This window comes from Mytilus edulis, unplaced genomic scaffold (assembly GCF_963676685.1).
Source record: "Mytilus edulis unplaced genomic scaffold, xbMytEdul2.2 SCAFFOLD_1269, whole genome shotgun sequence".
Taxonomy (NCBI): domain Eukaryota; kingdom Metazoa; phylum Mollusca; class Bivalvia; order Mytilida; family Mytilidae; genus Mytilus; species Mytilus edulis.
In genome coordinates, this window is record NW_027267022.1 from 1 (window position 1) to 25,936 (window position 25,936).

General features: G+C 31.8%; 1 protein-coding gene across 1 annotated transcript; it reads left to right on the forward strand.

Moving 5' to 3' along the window:
- Positions 1-661: 661 nt before the first annotated feature.
- Positions 662-18,772, forward strand: LOC139504776 (tubulin epsilon and delta complex protein 1-like). Its single transcript, XM_071294739.1, is given in 9 exon segments — positions 662-701; positions 704-789; positions 8,476-8,575; positions 9,318-9,526; positions 13,784-13,948; positions 14,810-14,908; positions 15,404-15,490; positions 16,119-16,301; positions 16,647-18,772. Coding segments are annotated over 9 exon segments (1,332 nt in total). The 5' UTR covers positions 662-676; the 3' UTR covers positions 17,025-18,772.
- The last annotated feature ends 7,164 nt before the right edge of the window (positions 18,773-25,936 follow it).

The window sequence follows — 25,936 nt, forward strand, 5'->3', positions numbered from 1 at the left end:
TAAGGCGTCAAAGAAAAAAATTATAATAGCCTTTCAAGACGTCATAATTATTTGGACTAATATTTCCTAATTTACATTTGCTTTTTATTGATTTTGCTATTTTCTATTTTTTTTATTTTTTTTATTGTGCAATAAAAAAAATAAAAAAAATAGAAAATAGCAAAATCAATAAAAAGCAAATGTAAATTAGGAAATATATGCATTATAGGGACAGAAGAATTCGGTCTAGTTTGAATGGTGACTGTGATCTTGTCACAGTGAGAGAGTTGCATTTTTCTGGATGGAATTGCATGTACAATTTTCAATCAAAAATCGTTTGCACTTGCTCTTCTTATCTACTTATTTTGTCTCAAAATACCTTTTCATTCCTCTAATGTTTCTGTATTTGGTGTTACATTGTACTTTTCACTTTTGTTTTTTTGTTTTTACGTCATTTACGTGATACTCATCATGATAGTGTCTTTAAAAAAAAAAAAAAAACTAATTATCAGCTATTTTGAAAAAAATACTTTGGATGAATATGAGAATAATTTATAGAAAAAAAATTGTTGCACTACTACAAATTTTTTTTTTTTACCGGGAACATCACGGTTGAAACAAATATTTAATCAACTTCCGGTTTGTGGTGCAAAAAAGACGAAAAACATTAACCAGTATTTTTTGTGCTAATCTATGCATGGCACAAGTAAGGGAAACAATTGAACTTTGGTAAAAGTTCTTAGAGGAAATGGAACATCAAAGATAAAAGCGGAAAGCTTTAGACTTGCTAAATTTAACAATGACACAGCTGTAAGTGTTACCAAACAGGCAAACTTTCACATTGTCATATTTTAGACTTAAAACTTAAAGTAAACAGGTTTTGCAGTCTGGGCCCTAAACTATTACAAGCACTAGCCCTATGTTCTAGTTGAAAAAAAATACTAGCCTGAAGTTATATGTACTAGACCGAATAAAATCTGTGTCACCTGCACAGGCACTTGTTTCTGTCAATGTGGGGTTTACTATCCATGAATCCATACCAGTACAAAAAACCTGGTATGGATAGTAAACCCCACATTGACGTAAACAAGTGCCTGTGGTCACCTGTGATAATTTATTATGCCAGTCACAAATAATTGGTAACATTAAGGAATTAGGTAACAGTTATCGAATTCATTAACTGATCCATTAACGCAGTGATATTGTTGTCTTTTTTCAAAACTACCTCTACCGTTTTTTATTGGGAAAATGTATATTTTTTATTGAAATTGGGAAATTTGTATTTTTTATTCTAAACACATCTCCGATTTTTTGCTGACCTTTGCTGTCTTTTTTGCACTATTTTTTCATGTATATTTTGGTTGTCAGACATTTTCAACCTGAAAGGTTCTTTTCGGAGAGGGGAAAGAAACCAAAACAATGATGGTACTTAATGCATTGAAAACCACATGTGTTACAAACACCATGATGATTCTGATCAGAAAACTGCATCTCAAAAGTGCTTTCTAATATCAAAATAATATCATGAATACGGTATTTACAAACATTACTACCAATGCCATCACTGTTTTGGGAAAATGTAAAACTTTTTGGAGGAATTTTAAGCCATTTTTTTTAGTAATTGGGAATTTCTCTAGGGGAAAAGGCCGAATTTCGGCTGTAATTTGAGGCAAACAATATCACTGTTAACGATTACCTTAATTTCAGAATTTATATGGTTTTGGCATTTATAAAATGTATAAGAAAATGCTAAGGATTTCGAACATGAATCCGAGTTCGTTCGCTCCCATTCACGTTCGCACCCACTCATGTTTGCCCCTTTCACGTTCGCACCCTACATGTTCGCACCCAAATTCCGTTCGCACCCTACATGTTCGCGCCAAATTAAATTGGTTTTGTGTTTATAACTTTGTAATCAAGTTTTTGCAAGTATATTCTTATAAGTATAATTGTTGTCATTGTCTCAAAATAAAGTGAGACAGCATTTTTATGTGTTGAATCATGATGTTTTGGATAGTGTTTATTGTTAAAAAAATGATAATCCTTTCTTAATAAAGTGGGATTCTGTCAAAGTTTTATTTTGTGTTAAATAACAGTACTCTTAATCATGCTTTGGTTAGTGTATTGCTATAACTATTACTTTGTTTCATTGACTTGTTTCAAATAAAGTGAGATTCTTACTACTTTGTGTGTTGAATAAATTTATCATGTTTTGGTTACAACATGTATAATAGTGTATTGCTATATTTTATTGTTTCATTGTTTCAGATCAAAGTGACCAAGCTGTGTTTTTCATTTAAAATCTTCAATGTTTTACTCATACCAAGCTATAAATACATTCAGTATTTACACCAAAGCGATTTAAAACAACAATCATGATTTTCCAATTATTCAACTGGAATTTGAATTAAAATTGGGCGCGAACGTGTAGAGTGCGAACAGACCTTGGGTGCGAACGTGCGAGGTGTGAACGTGTAGGGTGCGAAAGTGTATTGGGCGCGAACAGACCTGATACCTTCGAACATTTGACATTGGTTTTCATCAACCTGTAGATAGATTTTAATTTTATCAGGCAGAATTCTTTCAATATGTCTATAGTTTTGTCTGAAATTGTTCCCATCATGCCATTTTTAGGCAGTTAAGCTGCTTTAGGCGAGCACCCTAGATTGTTGTTCTACCCATTAAATGCTGAAATATATGCCACTGTTATCATCTGGCTGGCCATTATGTTATTTATAACTAATTCAAGTAATTGAACACTTTTTTCATACTTTTTATTCTGGAATACAAAAAATATTACCAGAAAAACAGGATTTTTTATAAGCGTGACACGTGAAAGTCAAATTATTGTGTTGTGAAAATGGAATGGCATGACCCGGGAATTGCTTACGTTCATAGTGTAAGTGGGATCCGGGATCGGAACCCCCCCCCAATGAGACCCCTCGATAGAAATCCTTATGTAGATTATTATCCCCTGTGCTGTTGGTTATGATGTCAACATGGTCAAAGAACAATTGTATGAAATATTATCACCAAAAATCTCTTAAGATGAGTCGTTTACATTTCCAAAATGGCAAAAGACATAGGAATATTGTTTGTAGTCAATAAGTATTTAAATACGTCAGTTGTCTATAAATAACTATTACAAATCAGATTAGTTGGCGGCAATTTCAAATTACATGAATTTGAAGACGAAATTTACGTCCCTTTTAAATTTGGAGGATTCTGATGATAGAAAAGTCATTATTATCAATCATTTTATTCGTTTTGTCTGAGATGATTGCAATTATTTAAATCATATAAATCAAATGTATTCTCATTTGTATTCTTGTTCATATTATTCTGTTTATCTTTTAAGTGACCTTCTTGCTTGTCAAGACAAGTTGTTATTGTTACTTTATGAAATAAAACTTGAGTTCTGTTGGTCGATGTCAAGGTCATTTCAAGATGGTTTCCTTTGTTTTTTTATAACGACCGCAAAAATTAAAATTTTTTGGTCGTATATATTGCTATCACGTTGGCGTCGTCGTCGTCGTCCGAATACTTTTAGTTTTCGCACTCTAACTTTAGTAAAAGTGAATAGAAATCAATGAAATTTTAACACAAGGTTTATGACCACAAAAGGAAGGTTGGGATTGATTTTGGGAGTTTTGGTTCCAACAGTTTAGGAATTAAGGGCCAAAAAAGGGCCCAAATAAGCATTATTCTTGGTTTTCGCACAATAACTTTAGTATAAGTAAATAGAAATCAATGAAATTTAAACACAAGGTTATGACCACAAAAGGAAGGTTGGGATTGATTTTGGGAGTTGAGGTCACAACAGTTAATGAATTAGGGGCCAAAAAGGGGTCCAAATAAGCATTATTTTTGTTTTTGCACCATAACTTTAGTATAAGTAAATAGAAATCTATGAAATTTAAACACAAGGTTTATGACCATAAAAGGAAGGTTGGGTTTGATTTTGGGAGTTTTGGTCCCAACAGTTTAGGAATAAGGGGCCCAAAGGGTCCAAAATTGAACTTTGTGTGATTTCATCAAAAATTGAATAATTGGGGTTCTTTGATATGCCAGATCTAACTGTGTATGTAGATTCTTAATTTTTGGTCCTGTTTTCAAATTGGTCTACATTAAGGTCCAAAGGGTCCAAAAGTAAACTTAGTTTGATTTTAACAAAAATTGAATCCTTGGGTTCTTTGATATGCTGAATTTAAAAATGTACTTAGATTTTTAATTATTGGCCTAGTTTTCAAGTTGGTCCAAATGGGGGTCCAAAATTAAACTTTGTTTGATTCATCAAAAATTGAATAAATGGGTTCTTTGATATGCCAAATCTAACTGTGTATGTAGATTCTTAATTTTTGGTCCAGTTTTCAAATTGGTCTACATTAAGGTCCAAAGGGTCCAAAATTAAACTAAGTTTGATTTTAACAAAAATTAAATTATTGGGCTTATTTGATATGCTTTATCTAAACATGTACTTTGATTTTTGATTATGGGCCCAGTTTTCAAGTTGGTCAAATCAGGATTCCATATCAAGTATTGTGCAATAGCAAGAAATTTTCAATTGCACGGTATTGCACAATAGCAAGAAATATCTAATTGCACAATATTGTGCAATAGCAATTGAATTTTCAATTGGAGTTATCTTTCTTTGTATAGAATAGTAGTTGATAATATATGTTGGAAATTTGCCAGACATGACAATGATGTCATTTCCTATTTTTATTTGCAATAACTTTATGTAAATAACTATACTTCATTGGAAATTTGCCAATATAAAATGTTGCTGATGAAGCTTTTTTTCCTTATCTTATCTAAAATGTTTTTAGATAATGTATGTTGGACATTTGCAGACATGACTATGATGTCATTTTCTATTTTATTTGCCAATAACTTTATGTAAATAACTTCATTGGAAATTTGCCAATTTAAAATGTTGCTGATGAAGTTTTTTTTTCCTTATCTTATCTAAAATATTTTTAGCTTAAAAGTTGTGTCCATACTTGTTCTCATTTCAGATTTCATAAATAAAAAGAAAATTTCTTCAAACATTTTTTTGACAGGATTAATATTCAACAGCATAGTGAATTGCTCAAAGGCAAAACAAATTTTAAGTTCATTAGACCACATTCATTCTGTGTCAGAAACCTATGCTGTGTCGACTATTTAATTTTAGATTTAAATAAGTTTGAAGAAGAAATTTTTAATTGATTTGTAAAATCTTGACATTTTTTGTGTGTAAAAAAACCCATATAATGTCAAAAATTTGATCACAATCCAAATTCAGAGCTGTATCACGCTTAAATGTTTTGTCCATACCTGCCCCAACTGTTCAGGGATCGACCTCTGCGGTCGTATAAAGCTGCGCCCTGCGGAGCACCTGGTTAGTTCAGGCTTTGGTGTTATAGAATGCTACATGTGCTTTGATTTAGCTTAATGTGCTTCAAACAATATTGAGATAAGACTTTAACAACCATTTTCTAAAGGAGTGCATTATTTAACTTCCAAAGTCGCATATTTTTGTAAAATATTCAGTCCCAAATTTGTGATGTGTATACACCGTAATTGTTTTTTCATTTACAAGGACTTTTCAATTTCCGGTATTGAATAATACAACTTTTCGATGTTTTTTCTATTTATTTTTCATATTTAAACACTCGTGAAGTGTTCTAGAATCATTTCTATTCGCTTCCTTCAGCTACTTGATGCTTGTGAAAGACTTTTCCATGAAAATGCTGCAAAAAGAAATCGCATGATACAAAAAGAAGGTAAAAACGACGAACGTTAATGTTGTACTTTATGTTTTCAACAACTGAACTGAAGTATGGATATGAGGAATGTGTCAAAGAGACAACAACCCGATCAAAGAGCAGACAACAGCTTAAGGTTACCAATGGATCTTCAATACAGCGAGAAACTCCCACACCCAGAGGCTTGCTGCAGCGGGCCCCTTAACTCAGACATGACATATATTAGTTTAGTACTAATTGACCTTTTATAGCTGACTATGCGATATAGGCTTTGCTCATTGTTGAAAGTTGACGGTGACCAGGTCACCTACATGTATAGTTGTTAATGTCTGTGTCATTTTGGTCTCTTGTGGACAGTTGTCTCATTGGCAATCATACCACATCTTCTTTTTTATATTCATATGAGAATCAGAAATATACACAAGAAATTAAAATTAAAAATCATACACTACTAGCAAAGGTCAGGGGCTCCTGACTTGGGACCCCAGAGAATGTAAACATTAATTATCACAGCATCAATAAAAATGGGCAAAGCTTATTACACATAAAGATTTTAGAAATGAAGCTTTTTTGCTACATTTTATCTGAGACTAATGTTATAGTAGTCTCAGATTTTATTTGTCAAAAAAGGCAATATTATACCTATTTGTATTTGTTTCTATAGAGGATATTTGGTCCTTAGTTTACATGAATAAGTTTGTGATAATTATGAAAATATCAGTTTAATATTACATGTACCAATAATCTTATAAGTCAAAGCTATTTGGTATGCAAACGTATTGGTATTTAAAAGGTTCATTTCCATGGATATTATTTAACTGATTCAACAGTGATGCAATTAAAACCCCTAATATGGCATATTCAAACTCTCGTACTGTACATACATTTAGTGGAATTAAACCATATATACACCACTGTTGCACACCATTATTGAAATTATTATTTGGATAAGAGTATTGCTCCATACAGCCTGCAACAATTAGCAAAACCTATACTGCATAGTACATGTAAGCTATAAAAGACCATGAATTGACAAATGTAAAACAATAAAACTGAAGCATCGTGATTTATGTACAAAACAATTGTGAAAAATAGATATGATATACAGCAACAATCACCAAATTAGTGGGTCCTCACTATGAACAGGTACATACAAAATGTGGCGGCTTAAACATGTTAGCTGGCACAAAACTCTCTCCTAGCATGGGACAGTGTTTGTGCATTATCTTATTTATAAATGCCAAAATCAAATAAATTCTGAAGTTACCGAATTGGTTAATGGTGCAGTTAATGAGTTTGGTAACTGTTTACCGAATTTTGTTACGTTACCATGGTTACTGAATTAGAAGATTTCCAGCAGTGAGAAGGCATCACAAAAAAAAGTTGAAAATAGCCTTTCGAAAGGTCCAAAGTTATTTTTACAACTGAAAAGTATGATTCTACATACCAAGTCAGCTTGTGTAGTCAGGGACTCGAAAATGGTACGACTTTGTTGCAGGTCAGGAATTTAACTGATTGAGCTAAAGAAGAACATGCACTTCCCTAGCTCAACCTCCTATGAATAAGTATCTACTACAGGTTCTAAGCCTTTTAGGAAGTAATCCTATCACACTTCAAGAGTCATAATACCATATACATTTTGTACGAGGGTTGTACATTTTGTACGTGTACCGGTAATGGGGTACCTTTATGATGAGCAACAAGAACATATCTTGACAAATGACATTTACAGTTAATTTTGTTGCATGACGATAAAATGTACACTTACTTTAAATTGACTGATCTTGACGAATCTCCTAAAATTTACCAAAATAATGGTATCAGTAACAATAATTATTTGAGACCGCTGATGAATCATGATTAGGTATTTTGATGAATAACGTTAAAATTTTAACCAAGTTGACACCAAAATGAATGTTTGATGCCTGATGGTAAAGGGTATAATAGGATTGTTACTAGATAAACAAAACAAAACAAACAGACAGACAGACAGGCATATTAATGACAAAACTATAGACATCAAACGATACAAACATGTAGCAATATTGACTTAAATGACAAGTTTACACTATTATACATGTAAAGAACATGAAAATTATAAACATTGCTTTATAAATAAAAAAACATGAACAATGAAAATGACATGCAATTTAGTTAAAATAAAGAATGGTTGTTGTTTGTTGCTGTGTATCATATTTCTTTTTCATTTACCATGTTCATTGTTTTGTACTTAAATCAGGTTATAGTTTTCTCATTTGAATATTGTGGTACAATAGAATTGTATACATTTATTGTCTCCTGGTAGATGTATCCTGCTTTTGCTCACAGTTCAATTGGGGTTTCAATTTCTTGTCACAGTCCACATTTACTCAAAAACAAAGTCAAAAGTTGAGATTTACACTAAAAGAAAATGCTTTGTTATACATGTTATATAAATAGATATTCAAAAATTTGAATAGCAGGAAAATAACTTACACTTACTTGTAAAAGTATGGAGAAGCAAAAATATCAACAAGAAAATAAATTTGAAGGCGCTTTAAAAGTTTTGTAGGACTATGAGAGCTATTTTGATCATAAAGCCCTATATATGGGCATGTTTTCATGTATGTATGTATTCAAGATAAGTGTTTTTGGTTGCAAATAGGTGTTTAACGGCCTTGGAATAGACTACCAATGAGGATGTTGCACAATTGGCTTTCCAAAATGTATTTACATAATAAATTGAGCTTTATCTTTCTATTTTCAGACTGAAACCTTTTGGAGTTTGTTGTTTGAGTTGCTGTATTTTTGTAAATATGGTACAATTGATGAAGTGGCATTTAAAGCAAAAGCAGAACTATCCATAGGTATATTTTTATGTTTAAAGTTATTTTTGAACATTGTTCCTCTTGATAAAAGGTTTTACCAGTGACCTAAATTTCTCTTAAGATTAATATGGTTAATCATTCTGTATTTATGCTTTCAGTTTCAAATGTCAGAAATTTATACTTTTCATTGTGCATGCCAAAATAGGAAGTATTCAGAGAGTCACTTAAATTGGCATAAAGAGTCAACATACAATAGTACATATATGTAAACATTCACTATGATAAAAGATATAGGCTTCAATGTGAGGCTTTACACATGCTGTGTACTGGCATCACTTTGCACATGGAGTATCCTCATATATTCATATATTTATAGTTCTCAAATCAAGGTTGAGGTTGTTTATATTTTAGAGAAAAAAAGACTGTTAAATAAATTATTCTTCTACACACAAGGTATTCATAGGTGGATCCAGAGGACCCCTTTCTGTGAGAAAAATTTAGTTGATTATACATGTTATGGGAATCACTGAAGCATGACTGGAGCCACTCCCCTCTTAGGGCAGTCAGTGGGCCCCCTTAGAAAATTTTCTGGATCTGCCAACGGTATTGACAGTTCAAATTTCCAGGGGTACAAAAAATAGGAATACAGTACTCATTGTACATAGGTTATGGAATTGCATAAATAATTGTAATATGATGTTAAGTTTTTATTTCATTGTACATAGGTTATGGAATTGCATATATAATTGTAATAATGTGTTAAGATTTTATTACATTGTAGAAGAATTGGTGGTTTATGTGAAACAAGAGATGCAGAGAAAAGGTTTCCTGTCACGAGAGTTTGCTTCTCTGCCAAATGACATGAGTAGTGGTAGCAGAGAGATATTATTAGGGTTTGCTTGGTTGCTTTGTAAAGAAGGTCTGATTGATAAATTTATGGAATCCTGCTCATCCCCACTAGATGAAGAAGATCCATCTTTTATGTACGAGGTAAGAAAAAAAACAGCAAAACTTTTTATTATTAAAAATTCATAATAATAAATCATATCAATTTCTTGGTAAACTTTAAATGAATTATAAAGGTAGTAATTAATTAAAAATGATGTTGATTATGTCCCCTAGTAGTGCGGTGACTGAAGGCAGATTTTTTGGAATTTAATCTCCCCACCGAACACACACCTACATAATATATCATTGGAAAGAGGAAATCGTGTACTATAATAATATGCCTGTCGTCAGGACTTGATATGGTCACATTTTTTTTAAATTGAGGTCAAAGGTCATATATAAAAATTTGTGAAAATTTGGGTAGGTTTCAATTTTGACATTTTTTTCTATTTCTAAACTCTACCTAAATACAAATGATACTGTTTTGGCTTTAGAAATGTTTGTTATTATACATAAACCTTAATCATTGAGATTTTTTTATCAAAAAAAATCCTAAAACGACGTTATATGAACAAAACTTCAAAAATCAAGTTTTCAACCTATAAAATGTTAAGAGGTGTCATACCACCAATTACTCCCTCAAATTTAGAACGTATGTGAAAGTAGGCCTACTCGGACAAAAAAAAGTGCATTTGATGTCATTGTTCACCTAAAATAACCAACAAATTTGCAGAAATGAAAGTTTTGTTGAAAGAGAAATATATTAAGACCATTTTGAGCCAAAATTTACCTGTCTATGAGTTTGCATTAAAAATTGAGGATTAATGCGCTCCATAGTATACTAATTTAAGATTTCCAGAAAACCAGGGGTTATTTTTAGTGGTACCTCCTTTCGGAAGCTCTCTGCTTTCTTATATGATTTTGAATGTATGTTGAAAATTGGCATGCAGAAAGGTGACACCTGTACAATTCAGGATATACCTAGTTTCTATGAAGTTAAACTTAAGGTAAAATATTTAGAAAGCTGTGAAAATTGCAAAATTTGGTTGAACAGATAGGGACTTTTAATTGGTGGTATGACACCTTTAAGCACCTAAACCTTAGAAAAATATCAATTTCAGGTAAAAATCAAGTGTCATGCAGGACAATACTTTAAATTATTTTTTAAACTATCATATTGGGTGAGGTATCAAACCAAAGCCATAGAACACTACAGTCAAATATGACCTCAAATTGAATTTGCGGATACTTCAGGTTTTTTGTAGACTACTCGTTGCTTTTTGGGTTTTTTTTTTGCACAATTATTACTGCTACCATAGAATTATCTTTTGTTGTGTATTTAACTCTGGTTAATATCTATTACATTATAGGTTTTGTAACTATATCCCCCCTTTTTTCCCTTGCAACGTACCACAGACTTCAAAAGTATTCCATATAAAAAAAGAAGATTTGATATGATTGCAAATGAGACAACTCTCCAAATGAGACCAAATGAGACATAAAACAATTATAGGTCCCGTACGGGTTTCAACAATGAGTAAAAGTCATACTGCAAAGTCTTCAATTCCCGAAACGAATAATGTAAAACAAACAAAAAATCTAACGGCCTGATTAATGTACAAAATAAATAATAAAGAAACCAATATAGTATATAGAAACAAACGACAAACACTGCATTACCGTCTCATAACTTAAAACTGACACATACAGATAGTGGCTGGGTTTAACTTTTTAAGGGCATGCCAACAATCTCCTAACCTCAGGACTGGATTCGTTTGTACCAGTGCAACAAGCTTTATACCAAATCAACCCTTATCTCCATCATGTTCATTATCATCAACTGTCACAATAACAATAACGGTACCATTTTTTCTGCACCAGATGCGCATTTCGACAATACATGTCTCTTCAGTGATGCTCGTGGCCAAAATATGTGAAATCCAAGGCTTATATTAAAGATGAAGAGCTATAATCCAAAAGTTCCAAAAAGTATAGCCAAATCCGTGAAATGAATCAGAGCTTTGCATGAGGGAGATACATTCCTTAATTTATAATAATTTTTAACATTTTGACATGTTTTAATATTTCTACACATTTCACTCATGGCCACAGGTCTGCACATGAAAGGTTCTGCTCAAAGCAAACACGTTATTTTGAGTTTTTCTTTACAAGTACAGACAAGGTATTGTAGGAAGTCCGAAGACATTTGTTCCTAAAAATTACCAGCTTCAAACTATCCCTATCAATTCATCCAAGATTTAACAGAGATCTATAAGGGAGTTTAGGAAGGTGTGATGACATCCATATGCTTGTCTGCAAAGATGCTGGGGAAACATCATACGAGAAGTACACACTATCTTGAATTCGCTCAATTTCATGGTTGGCAACACATTAGATAGCGTCGCACTTTATTTTAAGAAGCATACAATCCATTGGCATTCAATGTTTCAACAAGGTGTTTTGAACCAAACTCACGGTACATTTGTAAAGCCAATCCTAAATGAAAAGGAGTAAAATAAAAAAGATTGCCTCAACAATTGCTTAGCATTTCCACAATTTCTCTGGTGCCATTTCCTGAGAATAGTCTTGGCTGTATGCAGTTTCATTGAGTAACCATAGAATGAATTGCAATAAATATGAAGGCATTGACTGAATTAAGAAGGAAGAAACAATTCATCCAAAGTTGGGTAGTCTTCTTTAGAGTTTTGATGTCTTTTCTAAGTAAACTTGCAGCGGAATTAAATATCTGTCAGTTATTTGTGTCTATTACAGTTGACATTGAGATTTTGAGGTCAGTTTTCAATTGACTAGAAGCTTATATGGCATCTAAAATAGTTAATTTGCTACTAAATAATATGTTATATTTGCCTTGAACTTGTTGAAGTTGTTTGACAACTGAATTTCTATAGAAATAAATGAGTTTAGACTGCATTTTTCATGTAGAATATTTTAAATTAGAATCAGCCTGAAGAAATTATCTATATTTATCAAGTAACGGTGTCATGAGGAATGACCATTAAATCGTTGCCAATAGCCAAAATAGAATTAGTAAAAGCAGTATCGTGTTCTGAAATATCTGCTTCCACGGGTTTGGATTTATTTTTTTTCGTTTTTAGCAAATATTTTGTAATGCAACCAAAATGACAGAGTGCTTGAAGTTTAAAAGATGGACGGGAAACTATTTCAACTTTAACTTTATCTGACACGGATAAAACATTTTTAATGCGATCATCTGATTCAAACTTGAGTAATTTTTTATCTTTCTAAAATGTTTGTTAGATAATTGTATGTCGTCAAACTTCCTGCACGGTGTTCTTCAAATTAAAGGCTATCGTATGAAACATCTTTTTATTCACTGCATAAAATTTAACGACTTTTGTCTGTTCTTTGGACTTAATCGAGAAAGTTGCAAAGGACTTGACATATCACGGAATATTTACTGAAACTATCCGTCATTATTTTGATTTTACAATAAGACTTTTCTGACAAAGTATATTTGATGTTTTATAACGAAAAAACATAGAATATAAACATATACAAACAAAGTATATCGCATATATCAGTGCACTTTAATTGAAAATATGTGTATAAAAGGTAGTTATTTCATATATCATTTGAGAGCAAATTATTGACTAATACACAAAATGGGACGGAAGGCAAGTGATTGAGTTCCGTGTTGAAATTGAAGATTTTTACTCCATTCTTTTTCCATTGATTTCTTACATTTTTTTTCATATTTTGGTTCCGAAATTTTTATCACTTATTAGTTTTATTAAATACTATATGCTTAAAATATTATGGGATAATTTTTATTACTACTATGAAGAAGAAACTAAAGTTTGAATTTGCAATTAAAATTACCTCAATTTTAAATAGTGTGAACTTCACAAATTTTATAGATTAGAAGAAAATAAAATACTGAATAGCATATTTTGACATGTAAAAATAGCTTCAGGAAAAACTATTTTAATTAAATGTAAGCAAACATACCCATTTTTTTCATTTTGAAAAAGGGGGTTGAAACTCTCCAATATAATACCAGTCATTAAAACGACTTTTTAGAAAAAAGTGACCGTACGAAATTCTGACGACAGGGCAAAAACTAAAGAAGACATATTTGTCTTTAAGTTAAGACCATTTTTAGCTGTGTGTTATTTGGGGAGATTAAACTCGCGATCTAGACGACTTTTTACACTTCTGTCACCGCACTATAGAGCATGCTGCTATTTAGCTTTTGCACTTAAAGCAATATTTACGCTTCAGTGCTTAGAAACACTTTCATTGCTTGATACCATGTAGGTGTTTGTTAGTATATTTTCATGGTCCATTGACACTGTACCTGTATTATTTGTTTTGCAGTTTGAATTTGAAGATATGACCAAACCATCAAAGCAAATGCAAACACAAAGAGTTATTTCCCCTGGACAGAAGGTTCAACATTTAAGACTTTTGAATGGTAAACTTAGATCTAATATTAGGCAGCTGCAAGCTTTACAGAGAGAAAAGGCAAAGCTACAAAACAGGGTAGGTTTATTTTGTTTTATTTTAAGATAGATTTATTTTATTACTGGAATACTAAATGTCTCACTGCCTATCAAGGTTTGGCTCCTGACTTACTGCATATACTCATAGTATCACCTTTACATTTATTGGTTTTAAGAACAGTATTTTGTGGCTCATGCAGTTAAATTTGATAAAAAGATCTTTACAACATAGTTAGGCAATACAATCAGTATTGCTGAGGTGAAACAATTAAAATCGAATTAAGTAAGTTAAACTTGAGCTCCGATTGAGAAGTGTTGGTTTTAAACATTAGAAAATCTTTTCAATAGCTCTTTATGAAATAGAAATAGATTAACTGTTGATGTATAATAGTTTTTTCTTTCAATTTGAGATCAGCCACAAATGAAATTAAGTGGTAAATGAATTTAAAAAAGAAAAATGAATTGTTTGAATTGCAATGTAATTTAAGCATAGTTAAGGTTCTAAAAATAACTTTTGGCATTTTTCGTTATTGTCATTTGGTTACTGTTTCATTGAAGTATAACCCTAGATTAATATGAAATACAATGTAACATATCAAAAAAAAAAAGGACAGACATGAATGTTTTATAATAATGAACTCTTTTTTTCCTACTGTGAATGTCGTAAATCCTATTACTAGTAGCTACTTATTACTTTGTTTAACTTACATTTGACACCAACTGTAAGAAAATTTCTTTCAAATTGTGAGTATAACATCTTATTTCCATACTATGAATCTCTTACTGTAGTACCAGTCTGTCAATACTACTCATCACTAGCTCATTAGAACCATCAGTTCATAGTATCTTAATTTTGACCATTTTATGATATATTTATGAAGTTATTTTATTTATCTACTAGGTACATGATAGTACATATGGTGTATCACTGAACCCAGAGAGGAACCACCTGTCTGTTATGGAGGTCCATCTGTTAAAACACCCTGAGTTAATGAAAAAGGTTGGTCTAACAATCTTAACTGATTTATACTTTTTTCTTATCAAAATATGGTTCAAGCTGGTAATAGGTGGAATTTCAATTTATGACATCAAGATTGTGATACTCTGATTAAATTATTGGGGCAAAATGAAAAGAAAAACATGCCTTGTCACATCACAAAGAAAATACACAATTATTATAAGTCCATCAAAGACCAGGGTCTTTATGGTTTAATAAAGTTAAACTGTCTGTCCATTTATCAACACATCATACTATAATTTATATATGCCTTTGTGGCCACATTTTCATCTCATTGGAACCATATACTGATCTTTTGTAGAAAACCTTATTACAGTGATGAAAGTAAAAAATACTTTTAGATCTCATTTCCACATAAAGTAAAGTGTAGCTGTATTGGGAAATTTACAATAAATAATTGTTTTGTGATCATTTGAGGTATATAGTTGGATCATAAACCATCTCTCTTGTATTATCTTATGCTGATGTACATTTTAGATATTAAAGTTGTTGGAAAAAGACAATGAAAGATTACAAAACATGTTGTCATGGAAAGATCAGGAAGAAGTCTTTTGGAAATGGATGGTATACTTAATAGAACTAGAAGAAAATTATTATGTGTATAATTGATTATGTATAAATTTGAAAATGACAGCACAAAAAATGTATCTGATACTTGATATGGACTAAAATTGAAATACTGCTCAAACTAAACTTTTGGTATGAGAATAAACACATTAGATATCCTACTGATGTTTATTGAAAAAGAACATATATATTATATGTAGCTGGTCACACAAAAAAAGGGGCTGATGAGGAGGAAAAATGGACAAAGTTTATTATTGATGCTGTTTTACCAGCTTAAAAATCTTCTCTGAAACTACAAGGCAAAATATATAATGATTAATCAGAATTGTTGGAGTGTTGAGCTATTGTTATTTATCTTTTCAGCCAAAGTAATATGGATTATGATTCATGCTTCTTGGAAAATCTTGTTTTATGAACACTGTTAAATTAAACCATATTTCACATATAATACCATATAAAAAATAAAGAAAATTATAAATGAAAAGTACTTTTAAACTTTTAAGTGACCAAACAGTAATATTCAAGATGGAGGTATATTCTGTGAAGCAATTTCTAAAAAATATGATTTTTCGGAAAGATAAAAAAAGAAAATTTTAATTGTTTGTTTTGGGTTTTTTTTCTTCAGGAAAGTGTTCTAGATCACAAACTGAAAGATAAAGTAGAGGACATGAGTCCAGGGAGGATGACATTTTACAACATACCACCTGATGCTGTTATCAAGATGGAGTCAGCTAAACAACAGCTAGAGGATGCCATTATGAAGTATGAACAAATAATTGAGGAGATTGAAGAAATATGGGAATCAAAGGTAGAGTTATTTTACTTGTGTTGGCATAGAAAATTATTTGATATATAAGAGCTTGAATATTACTTGGTAGCTATAAGAGTCAGTAAAAAGATTAAACAAAGTCCATTTTGAGGGACATCAAAAACAAATTTGGGATACTAAAAGCGCATGTAGCATGTAAGATGTAAAGGTATAAGTTATATTTCTGTTAAAAAAACTTTTGTCAAGACAATGTTAGTATTTTTGTAGATGTTTCAAGGTTTGGCCCAGTATTTTTCTCATTTACTTGATACATAGAAAGTTTTCACACCTACATGACATATAAGAAAGCTATTACCACTAAGTGTCAAATTTGTATTTTTTCAGCGTTCATCAATATCAGGAAGAGAACTAGACAACTTGTTATCCTCTATCAATACAGAGATTTCCCTTCAGAGGGCAAATCTTGCTCTTGACAGTACAGAAGACATTTTACGCAATCAAAAAGAAACTCGCTTTTTGTTAACAAAGAACAACAGTAAAAAACTATCCAATTTATCTAGCCATATATCAAGTCATGTGACACCACAAGAACAATCTGCGCCAGCAGTTGACATTGAACATGAATTAGCACTCATGGAGAGGCAACTAGAGAGGATTGAACTGGAAACAAATAGAAAACGAGAAAAGTATAGAGGCCAATTAGAAAATCTGGCTTCAACTGTTCCCGAGGCCATTTGTATTCAGCCAATGTCTTGTAGATAAGTCCCACGATTCGGGATATCTTCATGGGTTTCTTTATGTTAAATGTAGTCAAACTTCTGTTACTCAAACGATTTTGATGTGAAATTTTTGAGCTGCTTCCTTGTAAAGGAGGAGGTGTTCTAAAGGCCTTTTTTCCTAACAAAAAATTGAAGTATTGCAAAATCAGCTAATTTTTCCAATACAAATTGATAAGTATGTGCAAAGTTTAAGCTGTAAGATCTTTAACAATATAAATAATATTCACTAAAATTTTACAGTCTAAAGACAGCCTTAATTTATTGTTAAAACAAAATGAAGGAAATTACATATTTTGACACATATTTGTGTGTGGGAAATATTGAGCATATGCAAGTTCCACAAATCTGATTATATTAGAGGTAAAGTTCATACTAGCAGGGCATAATGATAAATCAGATTGTTGGTTTTTGCATGTAGTCTACATTTTCTGGTCATAAGCTACTTAGAAATTGATCAAAATTGAGGATTTGATCTGACATAAAATTGCATAGAAGTGACATTTTCATGTTATCAGAGCTACATTAATTAGGAGGTCATGAATCATCAACTACTTTTTGTGTTGCCTTGACAAAGTTATGTAAGCGATACTTATGAGTGCTGTTTGTAAGGTTGGCGGCAGCAACAGCAATGAATTAATTTATCTAGTATGTACAATTTTTAGCATTAAAAAAAAAAGATATCACGAAGAAGAATAATTAGACTTTTTTAGCATTAGCACAATTATTTGACCCTGCCTACCCCTTCAGTCATGGTTTCTGACTTTTGTAACTTTCGCCCAAATTGTTTACATGTTAAACTTGTGGTTAGGTCAGTTTGCAATATTAGCATTTTCTATGTCTCATTTCAATGCAGATTATATGGCCCTCTTCATCAGTCATGGGTTAAAGACTTTAAATGTTTTGCATAGTGGCAAGACATATATATATCTCTGTGTCAACAGTTTTATTTGTCTTTACATCTGTTTGCCTTTCAAAGAAATCCACTTCAGAGTTTATTTTACTATTTTCTACAAACCTGATGTTATACTCTTTGAAAGAATATGTAGATCAGTCACAAAGGTCATTTTTATCAGCAATTTAAAATCATATATTTTTCTCCAGTTGATGATTATATTTTAAGTTGTTTTTGGTGGGTTTTTTTAAAATACAATATTTGTTAAAGGTCATGAAAATGTATTTCACTTGCACTAAGATAACAGATTTTTTCGTTAAAAATATTAGGTCTTAGAAACAAATTATCTTTGGGTTAAATAGTTTGAAAAAAATATGTCTGAAGATCCAGTCTGGTAAAAACTAAACAATTGAAGTTTACATATTTTCATTGAATTTGATTTGATGTATATAAGGCCCAAATATGTCACCTATTTTTTCTAGCTGATCAAATTCCATCTGCCTCACAAACATCTCAATTATGACCTTGATAAAAAAAAAAAGAGGTATTTATGAATAATGTCCTCTTAATGATGTTATAATTTGTATCAATCTATAAGATCTTGAAAAATTATCTGAAGGCCCTAAAGAAAGTTACAAACTGCCTTTAATTGCAGATTGATGAGTTTTATGACAGTTACAGAATTGTTTATTTAATGTTTGCCATATACAGCATTATATTTAATATATATCTATTATATATGTATGTATTTATTGTGGTTTTATTTGTTTATTTTTTCAGTGGTTAGTTTGTTATATTTTTTCACGATTTTTTTCCCATTAAATTACATATTATTTCAAGGTCTTTGTTTATGAATTTTTGCAATTCCAAAGAATTGGTGTTACTACTGGTTTACTTGGTATTTATCTGTATTGTTTCTCCATTAATATTTTATTCTACAACCTAAAGGGTCGACTCGGTTTAAATACTGTCTTCACTTGATATCTGTCTCTTCATGAGGGGCCCAAAAAGGGGCCCTTATAAGCATTTTTGTAGTTTTCAGCCAATAACTTGTGTTTAAGTGTATATATCTCTCTGAAATTATACCACAAGTTTCCATACTACAAAGGGATGGTTATGGGGGGTTATTGCTCAAATCAATTTGCAATAAGGCGGAAAAAATGGGGGAAACAAGGGTTTTTCTGGTTTAAGGACAATTTAGACAATTTAAAAGCAGTGTAAGGGAGATAATCCAATTAAAATTTAAATAATACTGTTATATGTATGTTTGATTACTTGACTCCCTTACACTGCTAGAAATTTTGTATTAAGAAATGATGATCATCTTGAGATGTGTAGCTGTAAATTTATTTTTACAAGTTAATATTAATATATATTAATTTTTACCATGACTGTATGTCATTATATATTTTGATATTTTATGATGTATTTAAATGAGTAGTTAATGTTGCCAACTCCATTAGAAATTTGAAATGAGATTATTTTTGGAATTAGGGAAAGGGTGAGGTGAAAAAAATGGGGGGGGGGACATTTTTTTCATTTCAGATTTCAGAAATTTAAAAGAAATTTTTCTTCAAATATTTTTTTGGAGGGGATTGATTTTCAACAGCAAAGTGTATTGCTCAAAAGCAAAAAGAATTAGCTCATTAGACCACATTCATTATGTGTCAGAAACATTTGCTGTGTCAACTATTGAAACACAATCCAAATTCAGAGCTGTATCAAGCTTGAATGTTGTGTCCATACTTGCCCCAACTGTTCAGGAATTGACATCTGTGGTCGTATAAAGCTGCGCCCTGTGGAGCATCTGGTTATTTATACTACAAGGCAGGGGTTAGTGCTACTATTACCTTCTTGGTATCTGTCTGGCTTGTCTTTTCATAAATGTTTTATTCTACAAGGCCATTGACTCGGTGCTTATATTGCCATCATTTTCTATCTTTCTGTTTTGTCGCTCAATTAAGGTTTTATAGTTCTATGCTAGAAGGCCAAAGAGTCTGAGCTACTGTTGCCTTAATTTTTGTATCTTTCTGTTTTGTATCTTCGTTAAACTTATATCTTTTTTAAAAGGACAAGTGGTTGATGATAATACTGCCTTCACTTGATATCTGTCTGTCTTTTCTCTCCATTTATGCTTTATCGCGAACACCAACACCTTCTATAATTGCTTTTACCTGGTATCTGTCTGTCTTGTCTCTCAATTCCTGTTTTATTTTACAAGGTTAAAGGGTCATCAATAATACTCAATAATACTGCTTTAACTTGATATCTGTTTGTCCTGTATTGCAAAAAATGTTTAATTCTACAGGACCAAATGGTCAGCGCTACTACTCCCTTATCGTTTTTTCCATTTTTATGCTAAATGGTCAGTGCTACTTTTACCTTCACTTGGTATCTGCTCGTATTGTCTCGCCATAAATGTTGATATATAAGATCAAAGAGCCAGTGCTACTATTATCTTCACTTGGTATCTGTAAGTCTTGTATCTCCACAATTAATATATTTTACAAGGTCAAATGGCCGATGATAATACTGCCTTCACTTGATATATGTCTGTAATTATTTCTCCATTTATATTTTGTCAAAAAGACCAAAACGTCAGTGCTACAATTGCCATCACTTGGTATCTGCCCGTCTTGTCTCTTTTATATTTTTTCTACAAGACCAAAAGGTCAGAAATAAGACTGCCTTCGCTTGGTATCTCAGTGGTGGATTCAGAACTTTTCATAAAGGGGAGCCCGCTGACTGACATAAGAAGGCCTGCTCCAGACATGCTTCAGTGACCTATATAATCAACCAAATTTTTCCCAAGAAAGGGGACCTGGTCCTCCCAGGCCTTCCCCTGGATGCGCCTATGTATCTGTCTTGTCTCTCCGTTAAAGGAATATTCTACAAGGTCGATGACTCAGAGCTACTATTACCTTATATTCGTTTGGCATCGGACTTTTGTGTCTCTCCAAAAATGTTTTATTCAACAAGGCCAAATGATCAGTTCTACTTTGTCCTTCACTTGATATCTGTCTGTCTTTTTCCCCCATTCATCTTTTTCTACAAGTTCAAATGTTGGATGATACTATTGCCTTCAATTGATTTCTGGGTTGTCTTTTCTCTCAAGTAATGTTTTATTTTATAAGTTCAAGGACCAGTTCTACAATAGCCTTCCTTGGATTTTATTCCTCCATTGTCAATCTTATCTTTTTTATATGCCTGTTCACGTCCCATATTATGGTATACCGTTGTCTATCCGTCCGTCGTTAACATGTCGGACATTAACTCAAAAATGCTTTAACCAATTTGCTTAAAACTATGGTGAATTGTTTATATCTATTGACGTTAGCTCAATTTCGTTGTTTTTTTTTTATATAAATTTTGGATTTTAAGTTTCCGAGTTGTGGGTTTTTATTCTTTAAAACTAGAGGCTCTAAAGAGCCGGTGTCGATCACCTGTATTTACTGATGCTTTGGAAATCATGTAAAATAAGGTTAAAATCATAATTTATAGTATAAGATATGATTAGATACTATAATAATATCTAAGTAAATGGCAAAATTTCCATAAAATTACGAACTCAAGGTCAGCAACCCAACAACTGGTTGTCAGAATTGTCTGAAAAAATCAGGGCAGATATATCTAAATCTGGTGAACATTTTTGCCACCAGTCAGATTTAATCTAAATGCTTCAGATTCAGAGATATAAACCAAAAACTGCATTTTACCCTATGTACTATTCTTAGCCATGTCTGCCATCTTGGTTCACGGGCAGGACCATCGGACACATATTTAAACTAGATACTCTTATGATGATTGTGGACAAGTTTGGTTACATTTTGTCTGAGCAGTTTCAGAAAAGACTTTTGTAACATATTACAAAAATTTAAGAAAAAATGGTAAAATTGACTATAAGGGGCAATAACTCCTGAAGGGATCAACTGACCATTTTGGTCACTTAACTTATTTGTAGATCTTACTTTGCTGAACATTATTGCTGTTGACAGTTGATCTCTATCTATAATAATATTCAAGATAATAACCAAAAACAGCAAAAATTTCCTTAAAATTACCAATTAAGGGGTAGCAACCAAAGAACATGTTGTCCGATTCATCTGAAAATTTCAGGGCAGATAGATTTTGACTTAATGAACAATTTTAACCCAGTCAGATTTACTCTAAATGCTTTGGTTTCAGAGTTATAAGCCATGTTGATCATGTTGACTTATTTGTAGATCTTACTTTGCTGAACATTATTGCTGTTCACAGTTTACCTCTATCTAAAATAATATTCAAGATAATAACCAAAAACGGCAAAATTTCCTTAAAATTACCAATTTAGAGGCAGCAACCAAAACAACGGGTTCTATGATTCATCTGAAAATTTCAGAGCAGATAGATCTTGACCTGATAAACAATTTTTACCCCATGTCAGATTTGCTCTAAATGCTTTGGTTTCAGAGATATAAGCTAAAATCTACATTTTACCCTTATGTTCTATTTTTAGCCATGGTGGCCATCTTGGTTGGTTGGCAGGGTCACCGGACACATTTTTTTATACGCCCGTCTATTATGGTATAACGTTGTCCGTTCGTCCGTCGTACCGTCCGTTGTACCGTCTGTCCGTCCGTCGTCCACACTTCGGACAATAACTCAAAAACACTTTCACCAATTTCCATGAAACTTAAGTGAATTGTTTATATCTATTGACGTAAGCTCCCTTTTGTTTTTTTTTAATTTCAGATTTTAAGTTTTGGATTTATGGGGCTTTATTCATAAAAAAGGGCGGATTTTCAACACTTCGGACAATAACTCAAAAAGGCTTTCACCAATGTCCATGAAACTTTGGTGAATTGTTTATATCTATTGATGTAAGCTCCCTTTCAATTTTTATAAATTTCAGATTTTAAGTTTTGGATTAATGGGGCTTTATTCATAAAAAAAAGGGGGATTTTTAACACTTCGGACAATAACTCAAAAAGGCTTTCACCAATGTCCATGAAACTTTGGTGAATTGTTTATATCTATTGATTGTAGTCTCTTTCAATTTTTATAAATTTCAGATTTTAAGTTTTGGATTTATGGGGCTTTATTCATAAAAAAAAGGGGATTTTTAACACTTCGGACAATAACTCAAAAAGGCTTTCACCAATGTCCATGAAACTTTGGTGAATTGTTTATATCTATTGATGTAACAAATAATACTTAATAAAATCTGATGAAAACATAAAATTTGTAAAATCTTTAGTTCAATTTAAAACATTAAATTTCTTGTAAAAAATAGGTTCCATGAATGTCATACGTTTGTACTATTATTGAATGGTTGCAAGGATGAAAGCACATTAGCAGTCCCTGAGATACTTACGGTTCCCTGAGGCATATATCATTTTATGATAACATTTTTACTATCTAAGCTATGGATAAAAATCAAATACTGTTTTTGCATATAGGATGTTTTACTCTTGTTAAAATTGGTTGCAATTGAAATCACAAATGATACCTTAGCATTGAAGCTTTTTTATAGAGTTCGGTTTCGGTGGAAGGGTTGAGCGCAATAAAAAATGTTATAAAACATAACTAGTCTACAATAGCACATAATAAGTGAACAAGTGACAACATGAAAATCCTAACATGCGACGAAATATTCCTTAAATGTTAAAGGATGTCATTTTATGAAAAAAATAAGGAAAACAAGTCTCCTAAACATTTATCAATATGATCATCTTGTGAATATTCTAAACAATAAAAAGGTAATAATCATTATCCACCATATTAAGCACCATTTGAATAATTTTTGCATACATCTTTGTATAATTTAGTATGGATTCCTTACTGTGTTCAACAGAATCTAACTATGAGCAATATACCCCAAGAAAATTACCTTCTTTCAAACTACTATAAAATTTGGAAATCAGCCATAGAATTACTAAAACCCATTATCATATATCACTTTCCTTATATTGCATTGAAGACTTCTATGTTATATGCCAATGTTAATGATATTTGTTTTTTATGCTAAATATTGAAAAGCTGAACTAGGTTTAATCATCAGTGTCTTCTTCACCGTAATCACTGTCCTCATCATCAGAAAAATCCTCATTTTCATTCTCAGAAGAGGCCTCCTCATCATCAATGAAATCTTTATCTTCATCATCAATGAAATCCTTACTTTCATCACCTACTTCCTCATTTAGATCATAACTTTCAGTAGAGTCACTTTCACCATCTTCACTTTCCCTGTTATCTTCTTGCTGCTCCTCATTGTCATTGTAGTCTTTTTTGCCATTTTTATATGCCTGTCGTCAATGAAATCCTTACTTTCATCACCTACTTCCTCATTTAGATAATAACTTTCAGTAGAGTCACTTTCACCATCTTCACTTTCCCTGTTATCTTCTTGCTGCTCCTCATTGTCATTGTAGTCTTTTTTGCCATTTTTATCATGTGCTAAAGCGCAGCCCTTTATTAAACTAGATACCCCAATGATGATTGTGTCCAAGTTTAGTTTAATTTAGCCCAGTAGTTTCAGAGAAGAAAATTTTTGAAAAAGTTAACGACGACGGACGCTGGACGCAAAGTGATGAGAAAAGCTCACTTGGCCCTTTGGGCCAGGTGAGCTAAAAAGGGGGGGGGGGGGGGGGGGGGATTTTCCAGATTTCGAACAATTACTCAAGAATGCTTTCACCAATTTCCAAGAAATTTTGTTAAATTGTTTATGTTTATTGACATGAGCTCCATTTCGATTTTTATAAATTTTCGATTTTACGTTTCAGAGTTGCAGGGTTTTAATCATAAAAAAGGGGAATTTTCGGACAATTATGACAATAACTCAAAAATCCTTCAGCAGTTCCCATGAACTGAATTGTTTATATATATTGATGTAAGCTACCTTTAGAATTTTATAAATTTTACATTTTACATGAAATTCATGGGATTTTATTCATTAAACCAGATGCTCCGCAGGGCGCAGCTTTATACGACCGCATAGCTTGAACCCTGAACGGTTGGTTGGGACACAACATTCAGCTGGATTCAGCTCTAAATTTGGATTGTGATTAAATAGTTGACACAGCATAGGTTTCTGACACAGAATGAATATGGTCTAATGAACTTAAATTTATTTTATTTGCCTTTGAGCAATTCAATATGCTGTTGAATATTAATCCTCTCAAAAAAATGTTTGAAGAAATTTTCTTTTTATTTATGAAATCTGAAATGAGAAAAATTGACCCCCCCCCCCAATTTTTTTTTCACATCCCCCTTTCCCTTATTCCAAAACTGATCTCATTTCAAATTTCTAATGGAGTTTGCAACAATAACTACTCATTTAAATACATCATAAAATATTGAAATGTAAAAAAGTGGTTGTTATCAATGAATGGTAAATATTGTTTTAATTTATCAGTTGGTAGTAAAAGTTAATATACATTGTATATTGTATAAAACAATGATTTAAGTTGATTCAACTACTATTCTGAACAAAGAAAGATAACTCCAATTGAAAATTTCTTGCTATTGCGCAATATTGTGCAATTAGATATTTCTTGCTATTGCGCAATACTGTGCAATTGAAAAAACTTGCTATTGCACAATACTGTGCAATTGAAGATTTCTTGCTATTGTGCAATACTGTGCAATTGAAAATTTCTTGCTATTGCACAATACTGTGCAATTGAAGATTTCTTGCTTTTGCTGAATACTGTGCAATTTAAAATTTCTTGCTATTGCACAATACTTAATTTAATAATTTTGGATCCTGATTTGGACCAACTTGAAAACTGGGTCCATAATCAAAAATCTAAGTACATGTTTAGATTCAGCATATCAAAAAAGCCCAAGAATTCAATTTTTTTTAAAATCAAACTTAGTTTAATTTTGGACCCTTTGAACTTTAATGTAGACCAATTTGAAAACGGGACCAAAAATTATGAATCTACATACACAGTTAGACCTGGCATATCAAAGAACCCCAATTATTCAATTTTTGATACAAAGTTTGATTTTGGACCCCGATT